Genomic DNA, 19447 nt, shown 5'->3' with positions numbered 1-19447 from the left:
CATGGTGGCGCATGCCTGTAGTCTCAGCTACTTGGGAGGCTGAGGCAGGAGAATCGCGTGAACCCAGTAGGTGGAGGTTGCAGTGAACCGAGATCGTGCCACTGCACTCCAGCCTGGTGACAGAGCAAGACTCTGTCTAAAAAAAAAAAAAAAAAAAAAAAATATATATATGCCTAGTTGTGCCTCTTAACCTCTACTATTTCTATTGTAAATATTGACTTTGTTAATTAAAATAGACAAAATACAAGAGATGGAAGCTAGAGGGAGCCTTTGTTCACCTATGTTTCAAATGACTCAATAGATGCTGTGAAACAAGCTATGCAGAAGCATCTTCTCCAAGGCTGGGTACGGTTTTCTGAAGGAAATATCTTACAGTTGCTTCATCGGTTGGATGTAGAAAATTCTTCTGAAGTGGCAGTCTCTGTTCTCAATGCCTTGTTTTCAATGACTCCTCTCAGTGAACTGGTGGGACTTTGTAAAAACAATGATAGCAGGTACATAAAGGATTCATTGTTTGAAATGTAATACTGATTAACTTATGCAATTAATTTGTTTTTTACATCCCCATAGCTTAAGATTATATTAATACCTTTAATCTTACCTCTCGTTTTCTTTTAGTCTGATGAATATCTTTTTTCCCTTCCTTTTTCCCATCCTGGTGTAAGAACTCGTTGCTTTATCATAGACTATCTACTTTAGCTAAGGGTTTTCCCCCCTTCAATTTCTTACTTTGATTTTTGAATTAGCCTACCATGAGAAAATCCAGCAACATGCACCCCTAGTGTATGTTTGCTTATTTGGTTCTTTTTTGTTCTAAGTTTCTTCATTCCTCTTTGTGTGGATACATTAATGACTAATTAAAAGGATAGTGTAGAAGTTTTAAAGCAAATCTTCTTATTCCCATTTTTGTACTCTTCCATTTTTAATGATAAAAATATCATGCTTTCTCTTACATTCTTTCTTTTAAATGAAGGAAATTGATTCCAGTGGAAACATTAACTCCTGAAATTGCTTTGTATTGGTGTGCTCTTTGTGAATATTTGAAATCAAAAGGAGATGAAGGTGAAGAATTTTTAGAGCAGATTTTGCCAGAGCCTGTAGTATATGCAGACTATTTACTGAGGTAAATTTTTTTTCTTTTAGTTTGGAGAGTGATTGTGTTGCTGCATGTGTCAACCTCCCAGCTCCCTTCCTCAAAGTCATGCTTGATTGTGAATAGGTTAAAAATCCATTTTTTGTACATGCAGGGATAGTTATATACATTGAGTCTTTTTGAATATCTTGTGCTGGTCTGTATACTGAAAGAGCAAGTCACTATGTTTAGGATCATTTCTTCAAAACTGTTAAGATATAAGTATGACCATTTCTGCATAAAGTTAATGATAATATATTATTTCTGAAATTGGTTGGCACATTTTCTGTTAAGTGTCAGATAATAAATATCTTAGGGTCCTGTGGGCCATACCGTCTGTCACAGTGACTCAACTCTGCCATGGTATCGTAAAAGCAGCCAAAGACAATGTAAATAACTGTTTTTCAAGAAAACTTTTATTGACTTTTATGGCCACTAAATAGTTGAACTTTAATATTCATGTGTTAGCAAAATAAGAAATTTTAAAAAATGATCAGTTAAAAATTTAAGATATTCTTAGCTTGCAAGCTATATAACAGGTAGTAGGCTGGATTTGATGCACGGACCATCGTTTTCCAATTCACAGCGTGGATTTTGTGGCCAGTTTTATTTATTCAAAACTTACTATCTGGCTTCATGTTTTAAGGTTTTTTCAAAAACAATTTGGATTATCATAATTATACCTGTTAAGAAATTATTTGGATTACTTTATTTCAATTTAAAATTATATAAGAAAAACATGAATGCATTCTTGTCAAAATTCAAATACAGAGGTATATAGAATAAAAACATGGGATCCCCCTTTTATTTCCTACTTCCTCAATCCCATTGATTAGCAACTAAGTGTAGATTCTAGCAACCCTTAGAATTAGCAATTAAACAATATAGGGTATATATTCAAACCTCTTTCTCTGCATTTATATACATTTTTTGAATACAAGTTTCTTTAAAAATATAACACTGTATGTATACTGTTTTTTTTAACTGATACCTGAGATCATTATATATTGGTGCATATATAACGTAATAGATGCTGTTACAGTCTTAACAGCATATCATTCCATAGTATGGTGGTAACATTTAATTTATTCCTCTGTTGATGGACATTTGGGATGTTTCCATTTTTCACTGATAAAAGCAAAAGTATGTTAAACTTCCTTTACATTTTTGGGTACCTTTGGGATTTTTGGGGGTTAATTCCAAGAAATAAGTTGCTATGCCAAAGGATAATATATGTGTATTTTGATAGATATTGGTATGTAGGTTTTTAACTCTAACTTTATGCTTTTTTTTTTTTTTTTTTTTTTTTTTGAGACAGAGTCTTGCTCTGTCACCAGGCTGTAGTGCAGTAGTGCGATCTCGGCTCACTGCATCCTCCACCTCCCGGGTTCAAGCGATTCTCTTGCCTCAGCCTCCTGAGTAGCTGGGACTACAGGCACGTGCCACCATGCCCAGCTAATTTTTGTATTTCTAGTAGAGATAGTGTTTCACCATGTTGGCCAGGATGGTCTTGATCTCTTGACCTTGTGATCTGCCTGCCACGGCCTCCCAAAGTGCTGGGATTACAGGCGTGAGCCACAGTGCCCAGCCTGATGTATTTTTTTTTAAAAAGCTTCCATATAATATTAATTATGGGCCTGAATTATCTGTATGAAATAACAGTTCTCTGCTTTTGTTTAAAATGATCTCACATAGATGTTAGGCAGCAAAGCTGTGCATGCCTCTAAATTTCCCCTGCAAAAATCCTAAATCTAGGAAAAGTATCTCAAATGTGAGCCAATAGGGAAACTATAGCTCAAGCCCATATTAACATCATGAAGAACCTGTGTGAATCTAATGAGCGTTTTAATGTTAATTATTTCAGACTTTGACATTTAATTAGGGAATTCATTATAATGCTGTTTGGGCCATGTTGAAATGTTTCCAAAAGGAATGAGTTTGTGGCAAAGTTTAATAATATGTATTAATATAAAAGAAGTTTATAGGAGGTAGTGAAAATACAAGAAAATATGAGGAAATGTTAAATATTTAAATTGCATAAAGCGGGAGGAGTTTTCCTCAAGGACAGCATCAGAAGGTGACTTGTCAAGAGCTTGTTCCTCCCTTCTGAAAGGTCAGGGATTAACATTTCCTTTATCACTCAGTCTTTGAGTTTTGAAGTAAGGAACTTTAACCTCATTGGCTTATTTTCTTCACCTTTAAAGAGGAAAACTTTCGGCCAGGTGTGGCTCACGCCTGTAATCCCAGCACTTTGGGAGGCCGAGGCAGGCGGATCACGAGGTCAGGAGATCGAGACCATCCTGGCCAACATAGTGAAACCCCGTCTCTACAAAAAATACAAAAAAATTAGCTGGGCGTGGTGGCGGGCGCCTGTATTCCCAGCTACTTGGGAGGCTGAGGCAGGAGAATGGCATGAACTTGGAAGGCGGAGCTTGCAGTGAGCTGAGATAGCGCCACTGCACTCCAGTCTGGGCAACAGAGTGAGACTCTGTCTCAAAAAAAAAAAAAAAAAAAAAAAAGAGGAAACTTTCAGAAATTTATTTTAGTGATTGTTGAAAGAACACCTGAAAAATAGAATGACTGTCTTTTTGGAGCAATATGACTAGATGGGATTAATATACTTGAGTACAGAAACAAAATTAAATTGACAAATTGTTTCCTGATAATCTCAGGAATGTAGTTTCAGGCATATTGTATATTTTAGGCAGTAGATTCAATGACTGAGAACTCTGATGTGAAACAATTTTGGTTAACCGAGGTGCTCACTTAAAGAGCAAACAAGGACGTGAGGATTATCAAATTAGAGTAAGTAAAAAGGACAACAATAAAATTTGTTGAAAGCCGTCTTAAGTATAAATTCTTAGACTTTAAAATACTTTCTTGAGTGGTCTCTTCATTATAATAAATATATTATAATAAATATCTTTACAAATGGTTAAGAGAAGATTTCATGGTAACTAAAATTGGTGGGTCAGTTTTAAGTTGTATTTATGCAGTTGAGGATTTTTAATCTATAAATTAAACAACTGTTTGAATTTACTTAAAAAAATACCCTCGGCCAAGATGCTATGCATTTTGCTAAAGCTGGGCTGGAGAAGTGGGGAGAGATCCAAAGATGAGTATAAATGAAGGTTTTCTTTTAGCCTGGCAGAAAAGAGTAACTCTACTGATTGGCTGATTTTGATAGTTATCAGTTGTGTAGTTTTCCTTAGTTTCCTACTAGAACCCGAAGGGTGGCTGATGTCTTGAAAGTCCTAATCTTGTGGCCAGAAATTTATGAGCTTTTATTTACTCTTGGTCATCACCTTGTAATACATGAGAGTATACTCATTCATTATACAATATACCACAATTTCTGTAACTTGATTTTTGTTCACTTTTTTTTTTGGAGACGTAGTCTTGCTTTGTTGCCCAGGCTGGAGTGCAGTAGCGTGATCTTGGCTCACTGCAGCCTCTGCCTCCCAGGTTCAAGCAATTCTTCTGCCTCAGCCTCCTGAGTAGCTGGGATTACAGGTGCCCACCACCACATTCGGCTAATTTTTGTATTTTTAGTAGAGATGGGGTTTCACCATGTTGGTTAGGCTCCTTTTGAACTGACGTCAAGTGATCCGCCCGCCTTGGCCTCCCAAAATGTTGGGATTACAGGTGTGAGCCACTGTGCCTGGCGACGTTTTGTAAATGATATTTTTGATCAGGATTGTTTTTCATGTTACTTCCATCTTAAAGGCACTGCGCTAAGCTTAAACTCTTAGTTCTACTTTTAAGTAGCTTTTTTTTATTCCACACAAAAAGCAGAGGCTACTGAATATACAGACCTCTTGGTGAGGATTATAAAGGGATTTAGTTTGGGTGGTGATGTCTGTAGTAAGAATAAAAGGGTGAAATAGAAGGTAGCTGATGGTGGTGGGGTATACAGAGATTAGTAGGGTTCCTGAGAAAGAATAATAAACATTTGTGAAATGGTTTATATTTTTCTGATTTTTTCAAAAAAGTTAATTGTGTTCATGGATTACTTGTGTAATTATTGTTACAATTGTTTAAAATAAAAGAATAATTAGGCATGATGAAGATTATATCTTTTTTTTTTTTGAGATGGTGTCTTGCTCTGTCACCCAGGCTAGAGTGTAGTGGTGTGATCCCGGCTCACTGCAACCTCCGCCTCCTGGGTTCAGGCAATTCTCCTGCCTCAGCCTCCCGAGTAGCTGGGATTATAGGTGCCCACCACCATTCCCAGCTAATTTTTTTTTTTTTTTTGGTAGAGATGGGGTTTCATCATCTTGGCCAGGCTGGTCTCAAACTCTTGACTTTGTGATGCACCTGCCTCGGCCTCCCAAAGTGTTGGGATTACAGGTGTGAGCCACTGTGCCTGGCTGAAGATTAGATCTTTATGACTAATTGGATTTTTGGGCAAGGGATTCAGAACTTGATAGATACTTCTTGACTTATAGTGGGGCTATGTCATAAGTCAAATGAGTTTAATTCTCAGATAAACTCATCCTAAAGTTGAAAAATTGTAAGTTGGACCATCTGTAATTGGGGACCATCTATAATTGGGAGAATGCTAGTGACAATGAAATAATTAGTTATCAGTTAGACATAAATATGTACCTTTTGAAAATTTCCCATAGAAAATTTGAGTCACTATTGAAAATACATTTTCCAAATTCTTTTGATTCATCTATAAGTTTGTTTGCAAAAGTTAATGATGGTGGCATAGAATTGAGTTTGTAGACTCAATTACATGGTATAGACATCTATGTATGTAGACTAACATGACCTGAAAATGCCCCTTTTCTGACCTAATGGTGGGAATCAACTCTTGTTTGATGTTTCTTAACAGATTATCTACTTTATTAATTCTGCTTGTTTTAGTTATATGCAGAGCATTCCAGTTGTTAATGAAGAACACAGAGGTGATTTTTCCTATATTGGAAATTTGATGACAAAAGAATTCATAGGTCAACAATTGATTCTAATTATTAAATCTTTGGATACCAATGAAGAAGGAGGAAGGTATGTTTAAATGTCAACTCTCATTCTAATTTGCCCTTCTAATTTGTTATATTGAAATATAGTCCTTTTACAATATAACTAAACATATTTTCCCTAGCTCTCTAAAGTGGTATAAAAAGTTTTCTTTTCCCTTTTCCCTTCTATGTATTTCCATATATACACATACATTTATATTTCTAGTTCAATTTTCTCAGAAGAAATCAATGAAACTGCAGTTTTTGGTTAAAAGTTTCTGTTTAGATTTATTAAGGCTAGTAGCATTTTCTAAAAGGTTTAATCATTTCTGGTATTTTGTCATTTTATCCTGTTGATTTATTAAAAATCATAGGGTGTTTTATAAAAAATTTTTGTGTGTGGAATGAGAATATTTGACCTAAAGTCTGTACATACAGAGTTTTGTCCCTATTACAGTGATAAACCTAAGTGAAAGAACTGAAACAAATATAATTAAGTCTGCAGAGTAGGTGAATGTTAGAGATAAAACATGTTTCGTCATAATGATATTTAAATTAGTTCTTTTTGACTGCAGAAAAAAACTGCTGGCTGTTTTACAGGAGATTCTTACTTTACCCACAATCCCAGTATCCCTGGTTTCTTGTCTTGTTGAAAGACTACTCCACATCATTATAGATGATAATAAGAGAACACAAATTGTAAGTAATTTTCCTCATTGTTGATAAGGAGGTTTTGGTCAATGACATTGAATACTGTCTTATTTTCTCTTTAGAATGTTTTGTTTTGTCTTTGTTTTGTTTTAGTTTTGTCTCTTTAATGAGTTTTAAAATTTCTTAAAACCAATTATCTATCTCTTACATACACAGAATATTTTAAAAAATCACCTTCTTCCTCTTAGTGTACCTGTTATTGTTCAATCAGTTTGAAATGGAGCAGGTTTGGTAGGAAGTTACAAGTGGGGATATGGTTTTGTCCATGAGGCACTGGGTGCTAGTGTATTTGAGAGCTTACTCAAATTATACATACTTGGGTTTAGAATCTCCTCTGACACTTTCTGGCTTTGTGACTTTGGACAAGTTATTCTGCCTTTTTACTTGTCTGCAAATAAGAATAGCAATGAAATCTACCTTTCATTGTTCAATGAGGTATTGTTCATAAAGGTATTGTTCTATATTGCTTGATAAATACAGAAATAATTGTTTACTATTATACTCTATCAGTGTTATTTTTTTTCTGGCATAGCCAAAAAAGACGAATCTGTATCATTTATTTCGTAAAAATCATATAATTTCAGTTGCAGGTTAATTCACAGGTCATCTCTTCCATCCTCTCCTTATATATACACCCCTTCTACAACATACTTAGTTGTTATTCAGCATCTGCTTAAATACTTTTATTTGGGAGGCAGCCTTTTCCTGATCAACCAATTCCAGTATACAAGTGGTTCTGAAAGGAAAGTCTTTCCTTATGCTGTTATTGTTTATGCATTGTTTACCCAAAGGAAGAATAAAAGGATATTCCGTTTTTCTGTGTTTAAATCCTACAGAGCTGAACAAGAGAAGGGTTGCGGATTTGAGGCAGAGAATTTATTAGTGTTTCATCTTAAGCACCATAATTCATTTTTCTGTTTTTCAAACATTATATGAGGGATAATTTACTTTCAGTGTCTGTGTGCCTATTTACCTTCCATTCAAATAATTTCATTTTGTAGTCAGATGTATTTTTTTTTTCTAAAATTGTCTAGCAAACAGAATATGTTTCTATCTGTATATTTCTATCTGCTATTTCTATCTGTATATTTTTGCTCTATTATTCAATATATGGTGGATACTACTTGGAGTTTTATATAGAATTTTGATACTATTTGCTGATATATCAAACATATATTAAAGCATGTACTCTGAATCTTAACTTATCAGGTTACAGAAATTATCTCAGAGATTCGGGCGCCCATTGTTACTGTTGGTGTTAATGATGATCCAGCTGATGTGAGAAAGAAAGAACTCAAGGTAAGTCTCTTTTAAATGAAAGAAGTGCTTGAATGTAATGTGGTTGTACAAGTCTATTCTTTCCTCTTGCTGTGCAGTTCTGAAATGTTTCTCACATAGTCAAATTATTGTTTAATTGTTAAACTATAAGAATATTTAAAATGTTACCACATATGTCAGTCTCAGATATGCAGATCTCTGTGTCAGGAAAATTACGAGTTTGCATATGCTTGACTCATTAAATTCTGGGCAGTTGAGATATTAAATAATGCTCCTGAATTGCTACAGATATTCATATTAACAGTTTTTATTCAATGTTGAAACAATATATATCTTCCCTTAGATGGCTGAAATAAAAGTTAAGCTTATTGAAGCCAAAGAAGCTTTGGAAAATTGCATTACCTTACAGGATTTTAATCGGGCATCAGAATTAAAAGAAGAAATAAAAGCATTAGAAGATGCCAGAATAAACCTTTTGAAAGAAACAGAGCAACTTGAAATTAAAGAAGTCCACATAGAGAAGGTACAGGTAACTTTTTTCATACTAAATCTCAGGTGTTATTAATCATCTCAACTAAATCTTATTTTCTCTAACTTCTATAATTGCCAAAATATATTTACTTTGAGCACTTTATAACAGTGACATGAATTAAAATGAAAAAAGTTTTTCCCTGTTTGTATTTTTGGACTTAGAAAGGCCTTAATTAACTTTAATTATTGTAGGTAGGACTTTATTTGCTTCCTTGTCATGCTAATCTCTAGAATCCGAAGTATTTCTTACCAGGGAAGCTAGCTTTCCAGTGGTTCACATCTGAGTTTTCTGTTTTTTTTTTTTGTCTTGAATGATTTGAAAAAGGAAAATAGATCCATTTTTCTCTTACTTGTGGAAGATCCATGACCTTTCTTTTTTATTGCTAGCAAAATAATTTCTATGGTAACTGCATTTTTCAAAACTAAATTACTTTTGTGTTTTCAGAAAAAGCTAATAAGCAGCTTTGTTATTTTTGATGAAATACTAAACTTATATGCCTAGTAACATTTAAAGCTTGCTTTTCAGTAGTTTGGTTTTTAAAAACTTAGTTTGTTAAAGTAGTCTCTTAAATGGATTATTTCTTTCCTCCCGAAAGAAATTTTTTGTTAATGGTATTGATACTGTTCTGTCTTATAACAAATGATAAATATGTAAACATAAGGTAGGTATCAATTAATATTTGATATTAACTTTAATTTCTTTTGGGATCTTGCCTTTTGTAATGAACATCATTTTATTGTAATTTTGGGATGTGCTGATTAGAGTATTCTCATAAAAAGAATGCTAAATAGGAGACTCTATATAGGAGAGTTTCATGACTTATGTTTCTGATCTCTTTAGCTATAGACATCCCAACTCCAGCACCCACCTTTCCAGAGAGTATGCCTGAATTTTATTTTTATTACTGGTGGCTTTTATTTGACAAAGTCTGTGGGCCATTATAGGCTATTAAATTTGGAAAGTACATTTAAAGCAAAAACTGAAAATATCATCTGAAAAATGATAAACTGTAGCTCAAAATTCTAAAATTAGCAAAAGTAGTCTATCATGGTTAATACCATCTGTTTAACTTGACTCACTTTGACCATTTTTGTGTCTGTTTGTCCTGTTTGAGGGCTGCAAATCTGTTAAAATGCAACTACAACAGAGCATAATAGATGCTATGGTCAGGGAAGTATAGAGGTTTTATGGAGAGGTATCTAATGCTCATAGAGTATTGTTGGCTTCCCCAGAGGAAGACATGTTTTATCCTGAGATTAGAATAAAAATAACAATATAATCTAACAGTTTGAGGATACTTTTTCTGTGGTAGTAACAGCATTAATTACTTCACAAATGTGAATTCATTCTTTTCTTACTATAGGCCTATGAGGTTGGTACTATTATTATCTTCATTTTACAAAGGGCAAGTAACTCGCCCCAAATCACACAGATAGTAAATGGTGGAGGCAGGATTTAAACCCAAGAAGTGGCTCTAGACTTGTGCTTGTAACTCACTCTGTGCTGTCTCTCCTCAATGAATTATGGAGGGAATGTTGTAGACAGATGGAGCAACATCTGTGATGGTCCAGAAGTTAAAGAATGCCTGTTGTGTTTTAAAACTTCAGGTCCATGTTACTAGAGAATTGATGGGGAGGGGCAGGAGAGAAATCTGGGGAAAAATTAAGACCTAGGTCACGTAAGGCCTTGCGTAAGCAATACTAAAAATTTTGTATTCTAAGGATCATGGTGAACCACTAGTATTTTAAGTGGTTAGGTAAGTCTTATGTCTCAGATCACTGTTGTTTAGGAAATGGATTGGAGAGTAGTAAAAGCTTAGACAGGCGTAATAGTTGGGAGACTTACAGTAGGGTTGGGAGACTTACAGATGATGGTAGTCTGAACAAGATGACAGTGGATGTGGAAAGTAGTGATGAACTTCAGAGGTATTTAGAAATTGGTAACAGGGAGAAAAGGGAGTCAGGAATGTATCTTAGGTCTTTTGGTTTAGACAACTGGGTAGATGGTAATGACAGCATGAAGTTAGAGAATAAGGAAGAGGAGAGATTTGTGTAATGATGAGTTCCCTTTTGGACATGTTGAGTTTGAGAAGACTGGAATATCCAAGAGGAGATGTCTTTTAGCAGTTGTATATATGAATCTGAAACTTAGAAAATAGCTGGGCTAGCTCACAGATGATAAATGAGGTTGTCAGGTTTTTTTTTTTTTGTTTTTTTTTGAGATGATAATTAGGCAGGGTGAAGATTAGACTTTTCTTCTTTTTTTTTTTTTTTTGAGGCAACCCTCTGTCGCCGAGGCTGAGCGCAGTGGCATGATCTCAGCTCACTGCAACCTCCGCCTCCCATGTTCAAGCCATTCTCATGCCTCAGCCTCCCAAGTAGCTGGGACCACAGGTGTGCACCACCACACTAATTTTTGTGTTTTTAGTAGAGATGAAGTTTTGCCATGTTGACCAGCCTGGCCCCAAATTCCTGGCCTCAAGTGATCTACCCGCCATGGCCTCCCAAAGTACTGGGATTACAGGCGTGAGCTGTTGTGCCTGGCTGAAGTTGCCAATTTTAAAATCCTGCCTCTACCATTTACTATCTGTGTGATAGCTGTAAGATCACCTACAGAGTCTATATAGAGGGACAGTATGCCCTACACAAAGCCCTGAGAAAGCAAACATTTAAGGGATAGGGAGAAGATATTACTAATGCTGAATATTTTGTCTTCATTTTAGAATGATGCTGAAACATTGCAGAAATGTCTTATTTTATGCTATGAACTGTTGAAGCAGATGTCCATTTCAACAGGCTTAAGTGCAACCATGAATGAAATCATCGAATCTTTGGTATGTTGATGGCCTCTTGGGCTTTATTTTAGTCCACTCCTTTCTTATTTTATAAGTAATATGTTCTTTAGAAACCAAAATAATGAAAAGATTACTGTCTTAAATATCTAAGTATAAATGATAAATATATATATATATATATATATATATATATATGGCAGTTACTTCATATTGTGAGGATTAAATAAGATAATGCCTGTAAAGGACCTGATATATAAGTTACAGTCTTTTAAAGATTTGAAAAAATGATTTTATACTGGAAAGAGATACAGAATGTCTTCATTTTTTGAATAGTAAGAGAGGAGATACTGAAACATACCAGGAATATTTAAGTAATGGAATCGTGCTATGTAATGAGACTGAGACAATCATATTTTATGCCCTGGGAAAGGAATTTATTTATTATATTTAAAGGGCTTTTAAAATAACCCTTTGTAGGTAATTCCCATAGGGACACAAGTACTGTAAGACTCTAGAACATTACTTTCTGATAAGGAATATAGTGCAAAGCATATGTAACTTTACATGTTTTAGTAACCACATTAAAAAAAAGGATAATTTTAGTATATTGAATATATCCAACTGTATTATTTGGATATATCCAATATATCCAAAATATTAATCATTTCATTATTTACTCACTAGTAAAACTGTTGCAATATTTTACATTCTGTTTTGCATGCTAAGTCTTATAGCACATCTTAAACTGGACTAGTCACATTTCAGGTGTTCAGTAGCCACATGAGGCTAATGGCCACAGTATTAGTGCACTGTTTTGTTGTTGTTGTTTTTGATAGTACTACTCATTCAAAGCAAATTCTGTATGGAGCCAGGTTCTTACAGAAGTCTCTCAAAGTTGTATTTACTTGGTACTAGTGAGAAATAACCAATGAATAGGATCTGAAGTCTAATTCCTTGGGTTGTCATGAGTTCCTGAATGTAGTAAAGAAAACCAGTTTTAATAGTTCAGAGCTTCTGGAGAAATACTGTTGTGTACTCAACCACTAGAATTTAGCTTTATTTTTAGAAAAGCAGTTACCTTTATGAAAAGTGATGCTTAATTAGTACTTGGGTATTTTATGTCTGGTCCTACAAAATTGAAGTAGTAAATATGAAGACTGTATATATGTGGGAAAGGATATACAGTGTTATGTGAAGAAAAAACACAAAATTGAATGGTCATAATGATTTTAAGTGTATAAAAATCTGTGGTTAAAGACTGAAAGAGATTAGTAGAGGAATATAAAAGATATTTGGATAAAAGTTATATTTTTATGAAGTTACTGTGTTTTAAATAAAAGATTTAATAAATTATTCATTGGGAAAATCCAAATTATTCATTGAGCAAATATTTACTGAACATCTGTTACATACTAAGTGCTGGGAATAAAGTATACATGGTATACAAAATAGATACAGATTGCCGACGTTGATCTGGTCAAGTGAGAGGAGCATCAATTAAGTAAAGAAATAAGTGAAAGTTTGTGCTATTAGTGCTTGCTATGAAGAAGAGCTATATGGCCATATGTGAACTTATAATAACAGGATTTGACCTATTCATGGAAGATGACCCTGGTCTCATATTTGAGTAGACATTATATGAAAAAGGAAGAGAAGACTGTTTAATATGGTAGCTGCCAGCCACACATGGCTTTTAAAAACTAGTCCAAAATGAGATATGCTGTAAGGATTAAAAACATGTTGGGGGTTGAGCGTGGTGGTTCACACCTGTAAGCCTAGTACATTGGGAGGCCAAGGTGGGCAGATGGCTTGAGATCAGGAGTTTGAGACCAGCCTGGGCAACATGGTGAAACCCCATCTCTACAAAAAAATAGAAAAATTAGCCAAGTGTGGTGACTCGGGCCTGTGCTCCCAGCTACTTGGGAGGCTGAGGTGGGAGGATCACTTGAGCCTAGGAGGCTAAGGTTGCAGTGAGCCGAGATTGTGCCACTGCACTCCAGCCTGGGTGACAGCGTGAGACCTTGTCTCATAAAAAAGAAAAGAAAAGGAAAAACCATGTTGGGTTTCAAAGACTAGTACAAAGAGCAGAAGGTACGTTATCTTATTAATAGTATTTACATTGATTAAATACTACAGATACAATATTTTGGTGATATTGAGTTAATAAATATATTAAAACTAGTTTCACTTTTTTTTTTAATGTGGCTACTAGAAAATTTAACATGACATATGTGGTTCCCATTTGTGGCTTCTATTATATTTCTGTTGGATAACATTGAATCCAAACCAGACTAATTGAACAAACTGAGCAAGAGTAACATGGTATAAGAAGATTGGGAAAGAAACTACACAATAGGGAATAGTATATATCATGTTAAGGAGTGTTTTATCTTGTTCTGTGAGCATTGGGAAGCCATTGAGTCCCTTTTAGCAGGTGGAGGGGAGGTATCTCATGATCAGATCCTATTTCAGGAAGGTCACTCTGGCTTTATTGTTCTGTTTTAGCAATTTAATACTTACCTTTTCTTTAAAAGTGAAAAATGACATCTTTGAGGTAATAGACAATAAGGAAATGAAGTAGATCCATGAAATCATATGGAAAATTTCTGATTCATTTTAGATTCTTCCTGGAATAATAAGTGTTCATCCTGTTGTAAGAAACCTGGCTGTTTTATGCTTGGGATGCTGTGGACTACAGAATCAGGATTTTGCAAGTAAACACTTCATATTACTATTGCAGGTAGGATTTATCTTGTGATAAATCTCAATTGTATTTTCTGAAATACTCTGTGGTGATAATGCTAATACTCTGAATTTATTCTGGTGCTTATTGATGATGATGATTATTATGGGTAATCTTTGGAGATGCAATACTTTTATCTTTTGTTTTCTTATTAAAATGTGTAGAAAAAGATGAAACGCCAATTATTTAAGATATGCTTTTAATTATTCACATAGCAAATACTTATGGAGTGCATATTATGTGCCAGCAACTGTTCTAGACTTAGAAAAATGAAGTAGGTAGGTAGTGAATAAAACAAGATAAAATGTATTGTCTTAATGGAGCTTACATTCTAGAAGGGGAAACACACAGTGAAAAATAAGTATACAATGTATCAGATAGAGAAAAATAAAGCAGAGAAGGGGACTAAGCAGTGGGAAGGAGGAGAGGGAACTGTTTGGTTGAGAAAGACCTGACTAATAAATTGACATTTGAGCAAATAGTGACATTTGAGCACAAGAGTGAACCACCTGGTTATCTGGGTTTCCAAGGAGAGGCAAGAACAAGGGAAGAGGCCCTGGGGTGTAGGACTTTGGGTGTGTTCAAGGAACAAGAGAACATATGGCTAGGAAAGACTGAGCAAAGGGAAGAATAATAGGAAAGGGTTTGCTGGCAGCAGGATGTCCATGTCTTCTAGAACCTTATAGACTGTAAAGATGTCAGCTTTCACTATAAATGAGATGGAAAGGAATTGGAGGCCTTTGAGTAGGAGATTGTTATGATCTGACTCGGCATAAAGTGGTGTAGACCAGGGAGGGGTTGGCAAACCTTTTGTGTATAGGGCCAGAGAGTAAATATTTTTAGATTTTTGCAGGCCATATGATCTGTCTGAACTACTCAGCTCTGCTTTTGTAGTGTGAAGACAGCTGTAGATAATACATAAATGACTTAGTATGGCTGTAGTCCAGTAAAACTTTATGGACACTGAAATTTGAATTTCATATAATTTTCACATGTAATAAATTTTTTTTAACCAGTTGAAAATGCAAAACTTCCTAACTTGCAGGCTATGCAAAAACAGGTGGTTGAATGGATTTGAGCTGTTTGCAGATCCCTAGTACTGAATAGGGGTACAAGCATGGAAGCAGGGATACTACTAATAAGGAGGGTATTTGATAATCTAGGAAAGCAAAGGTGATGGTTTGGATGAGGGTTGTGGTTGCTGAGGTTGTGAGCAGGATGGTAATCTAAGTTTGAAAATTAAGTCTAGGATTTGCTAATGAATCTGATGTGGTATGTGACAGAAAGGTAGAGGATAATTTAAAGATTTGCCCCAGAATAACTGGATGGATGAAGTTGGCTTTTCCTATAATGGGGAATGCAGAGGAGCAGGTTTTATGACAGATAGGATGAAATAAGGAGTTCAGTATTGGGCATGATAAGTTTACAGTTTAAGTTACAAGTGGATATATTAAATAGGCATTTATATGTGAGTTTGGAGTAAAGGGGAGAGGTCCAAGATGGTGAGATGGAAGTCTTTATTCTTTTGATAGTATCTGATAGTATGCAATGCTTAGAGATAGGATGTTGCCTGAGGAATGAGTATAGATTAAATGAGTGTAGGGTCAACTTTGTAGGACCCTAAGCCTCAGATAAAAGTAGGGGAGATGAAGAGGAACCAGTAGGGGCTAAGGTGAATTGGACAATAGAAGAGGAATGGTGTGATTTCCTGGAAAGCAAGTGAAGGTAATATTTTAAAGATGATAGAATGACCCAGCTGTCCAGTGTTGCTTCATAATGGACTATTCTGGATTCATAATGGACCATTTCTGGCAATCAGGAAGTGTTCTTGAAATTTCTTTAAAAGTTTTGAAAAATTGAGCCATTTTTCTTAATTCATTATTTATAGGTGATTTTTAATGTCTTAAAAGCCAAGTTATAGAGCCAAGTTATTTTACCAATTACCTATATTTAATTACACTAAAGAGTATAGTAAACTGGCACACGCCTGTAATCCCACCACTTTGGGTGGCTGAGGCAGGTGGATCATGAGGTCAGGAGTTCGAGACCAGCTTGACCAATGTGGTGAAACCGCCATCTCTACTAAAAATACAAAAATTAGTTGGGCGTCGTGGTGCATGCCTGTAATCCCAGCTACTTAGGAGGCTGAGGCAGGAGAATCGCTTGAACCCAGGAGGCAGAGGTTGCAGTGAGCTGAGATTGCGCCGTTGCACTCCAGCCTGGGCAATAGGGTGAGACTCTGTCTCAAAAAAAAAAAAAAAAAATATATATATATATGTATATATATTTTATAATATAAATACTGAGCTCTGTATTTTTTTCATGGCTTTGAAATTTGGTGGGCATTTTTAAACTTAAGATAGACTCATACAAAGTGCTGTGTTTCGTGGTTTACCTCTTTTCATAAAGGAGTCCAGTTGAAAACTGAATTTACTATTAATGAATTCTAAATTCATTGAGCTAATGAGAGAAAAATGAAACTTGATAACCTGGAAGAATACTGTTCTAATGAATGCCTTTCATTGCTTGGAATATAATGTTTTTCTCTTGACAGATGGGCTAGAACACTTTCAACATAATTGAACAGTTTTTCTGGGATCTTAAAAAAATAAGATCATAGTTGAGGACATTGTTGATTCTTTTTTAAATAAAAGGAACAAATAATATAATTCAGCCTGACTCCAATTCCAGAAATTTTTATTGACTGTGAAGATTAACTTTTTCTTAAAATATATAGCTCTCAAATGTTATGGTTCAAATAAATAAAAATAATGTGTTTTTTTAATTGAAATTTTAACTATGTTTTTGAAAAGTGATGTTTTCTTTAGACTTGACACTGTCATTGAAATTTGACTAAGAAAAAAATAAGATACATATTAATTTTATGTAAACAGAATTAAAACAGTTTACTGAATTTACTTTTTTTGGTGGGGAATATCTTGATTTAGGTTTTGCAAATTGATGATGTCACAATAAAAATAAGTGCTTTAAAGGCAATCTTTGACCAGCTGATGATGTTTGGGATTGAACCATTTAAAACTAAAAAAGTCGAAACACTTCATTGTGAAGGTACAGAAATAAACAGTAATGATGAGCAAGAATCAAAAGAAGTTGAAGAGACTGCTACAGCTAAGAATGTTCTGAAACTCCTGTCTGATTTCTTAGATAGTGAGGTAAGAAATAATCCAGTCCTGTGATTATGAAATGTCATTTTCAGCATGTATTTGTTTATGTTTTTTTTAAAAAAATTTATTATACTTTAAGTCCTGTGATACATGTGCAGAACATGCAGATTTGTTACATAGGTATACATGTGCTATGGTGGTTTGCTGCACCCATCAGCCCATCTACATTCGGTATTTCTCCTAGTGCTATCCCTCCCCTAGCCCCCTAGCCCCTGACAGGTCCCAGTGTGTGGTGTTCCCCTCCCCTATGCTCTTTATATCTTATTTTTCCTACTGGATTTTAAATTTGGATAGACATTTTTTATTTTACTTTTTTAATATCTTAATTAAATCCTAACTTTCACTATCATACCTAATTTCTCACTGTCAAATTGTATGTGCAAAGAAATGAAGTATAAACAAAAATGAAGTGATTATTGATTATTAATGGGGGTTGTTATTTTTTATTTCTTTAAATTGTATTTGTGATATAGAGACTTCTAAGATTTATCCCCAAGAGTTTTAAGAAATAGTTTAGAATAATTTTATATTGGGTGGATAGAAGATGTAAGATAGGGTATGGGATTGGATCTCTTTTAACCACTCTTGAACTACTGTTTTTATAGCACACATGAAAACCAACTGATTAAAAATTTTTTATACTGATTGTAGTTTTTCATTGAGGTGGAAGTGATATGACAAAACTTAACAATTTAATTTTTTTTGAGATAGAGTCTTCCTCTGTCATCAGGCTGGAGTGCAGTGGCATGATCATAGTTCACTGCCCCCTCACCTGCTGGGTTCAAGCACTCCTCCTGAATAGCTGGAACTACAGGCATGTACCACCATGCCTGCTGATTTTTAAATTTTTTGTAGAGACAGGGTCTCGCTCTGTTGCCCAGGCTGGTCTTGAACTCCTGGCCTCAAGCGATCCTCCTGCCTCAGCCTCCCAGAGTGCTGGGATTGCAAGTGTGAGCCCTCGTGCCTGGCCCAAACTAACACTGTTAATGTGAACAATTCATTGGCATTTAGTACCTTCAAAATGAAAGGCAACTACCACCTCTGTCATCTAATTTAAAACCTTTTAATCATCCCAAAATGAATACTCGTTAAGCAGTTGCTCCTCATTCCTACTTCTGCCAGCCCTGACAGTAACCAATCTGCAGTCTGTTTCTATGGATTTAACTATTCTGGATATTTTGTATAAATGGAATCACACAATATGTGACCTCTGTTTGGCTTTTTAAATTTAGCATAACATTTTCGAGATTCATCCACATGGTATCTTGCTTGTATCAGTACTTCATTCCTTTTTGTAGCTGAATACTCCATTTTATGTATATATGGTGATTTGTTTATGCATTCATCCATTGAAGGACAGTTGGGCTGTTTCTGTTTCTGCCTTTTGGCTATTGTGAATAGTGCTGCTTACTATGAATATGGTGTGTATGTGTATTTATTTGAGTACCTGTTTCAATTCTTTTGGGTATCTGTATACCTAGGAATTGGGTTGCCGAGTCATTTAACTTTTTGAGAACTTGACAAAGTTGTTTTCCACAGTGACTGAACCATTTAAAATTTCCACCTGCAGTGTAGAAGGTTTTCCATTTCTCCATATCCTTGTTGACACTTAGGTTCCATTTTTAAAAAATTATAGCTATTCTAGTATATATGAAGTGCTACTTCATTGTGGTTTTGATTTGCATTTCCTTAATGACTAGTGATATTGAGTATCTTTTCATCTGCTTCTTGGCCATTTGTATATTTTGTTTGGATAAATGTCTGTTCAAGTCCTTTGCCCATTTTTAAGTTGGGTTGGTTGTCTTTATAGAGTTCTTTATGTAGTTTGGGTGGTAGATTCTTATCAGGTATAATTTGTAACTTTTATTCTATAGGTTGTCTTTACTTTCTTGTTAATATACTTAGATTTATTAAACATTTTTAATTTTGGAGATACACTCATTTTTTTCTTTCGTTGCTTCTGCTTTTGGTGTCCTATTTAAGAATCCAGTCGAAGTCCAAGTCATGAAGATTTATCCCTGTTTTCTTCTGAGAGTTTTCTGGCTTTAGCTTTTATATTTAGGCTGTTAATGCATTTTCAGTTAATATTTGTATATGGTCTAAGG

At 34.8% G+C, this 19447-nt stretch overlaps 1 protein-coding gene across 2 annotated transcripts in view; it reads left to right on the top strand.

Moving 5' to 3' along the window:
• NCAPG (non-SMC condensin I complex subunit G) overlaps window positions 1–19447 on the top strand; it is a 32985-nt gene that overhangs the window by 6073 nt on the left and 7465 nt on the right. For both annotated transcript variants that reach the window (XM_010368009.2, XM_030922837.1), the window contains exons 6-14: window positions 302–494; window positions 974–1123; window positions 6005–6145; window positions 6675–6798; window positions 8020–8109; window positions 8432–8611; window positions 11343–11453; window positions 14035–14154; window positions 17106–17330. In XM_010368009.2, coding sequence (XP_010366311.2) covers window positions 302–494; window positions 974–1123; window positions 6005–6145; window positions 6675–6798; window positions 8020–8109; window positions 8432–8611; window positions 11343–11453; window positions 14035–14154; window positions 17106–17330 — 1334 coding nt within the window. The remainder of the gene's footprint in view (window positions 1–301; window positions 495–973; window positions 1124–6004; window positions 6146–6674; window positions 6799–8019; window positions 8110–8431; window positions 8612–11342; window positions 11454–14034; window positions 14155–17105; window positions 17331–19447) is intronic.

Source organism: Rhinopithecus roxellana, chromosome 2, assembly GCF_007565055.1.
Source record: "Rhinopithecus roxellana isolate Shanxi Qingling chromosome 2, ASM756505v1, whole genome shotgun sequence".
NCBI lineage: Eukaryota > Metazoa > Chordata > Mammalia > Primates > Cercopithecidae > Rhinopithecus > Rhinopithecus roxellana.
Note: the sequence above shows the minus strand (reverse complement) of the source record. Positions and strands in the feature narration are given on the sequence as shown.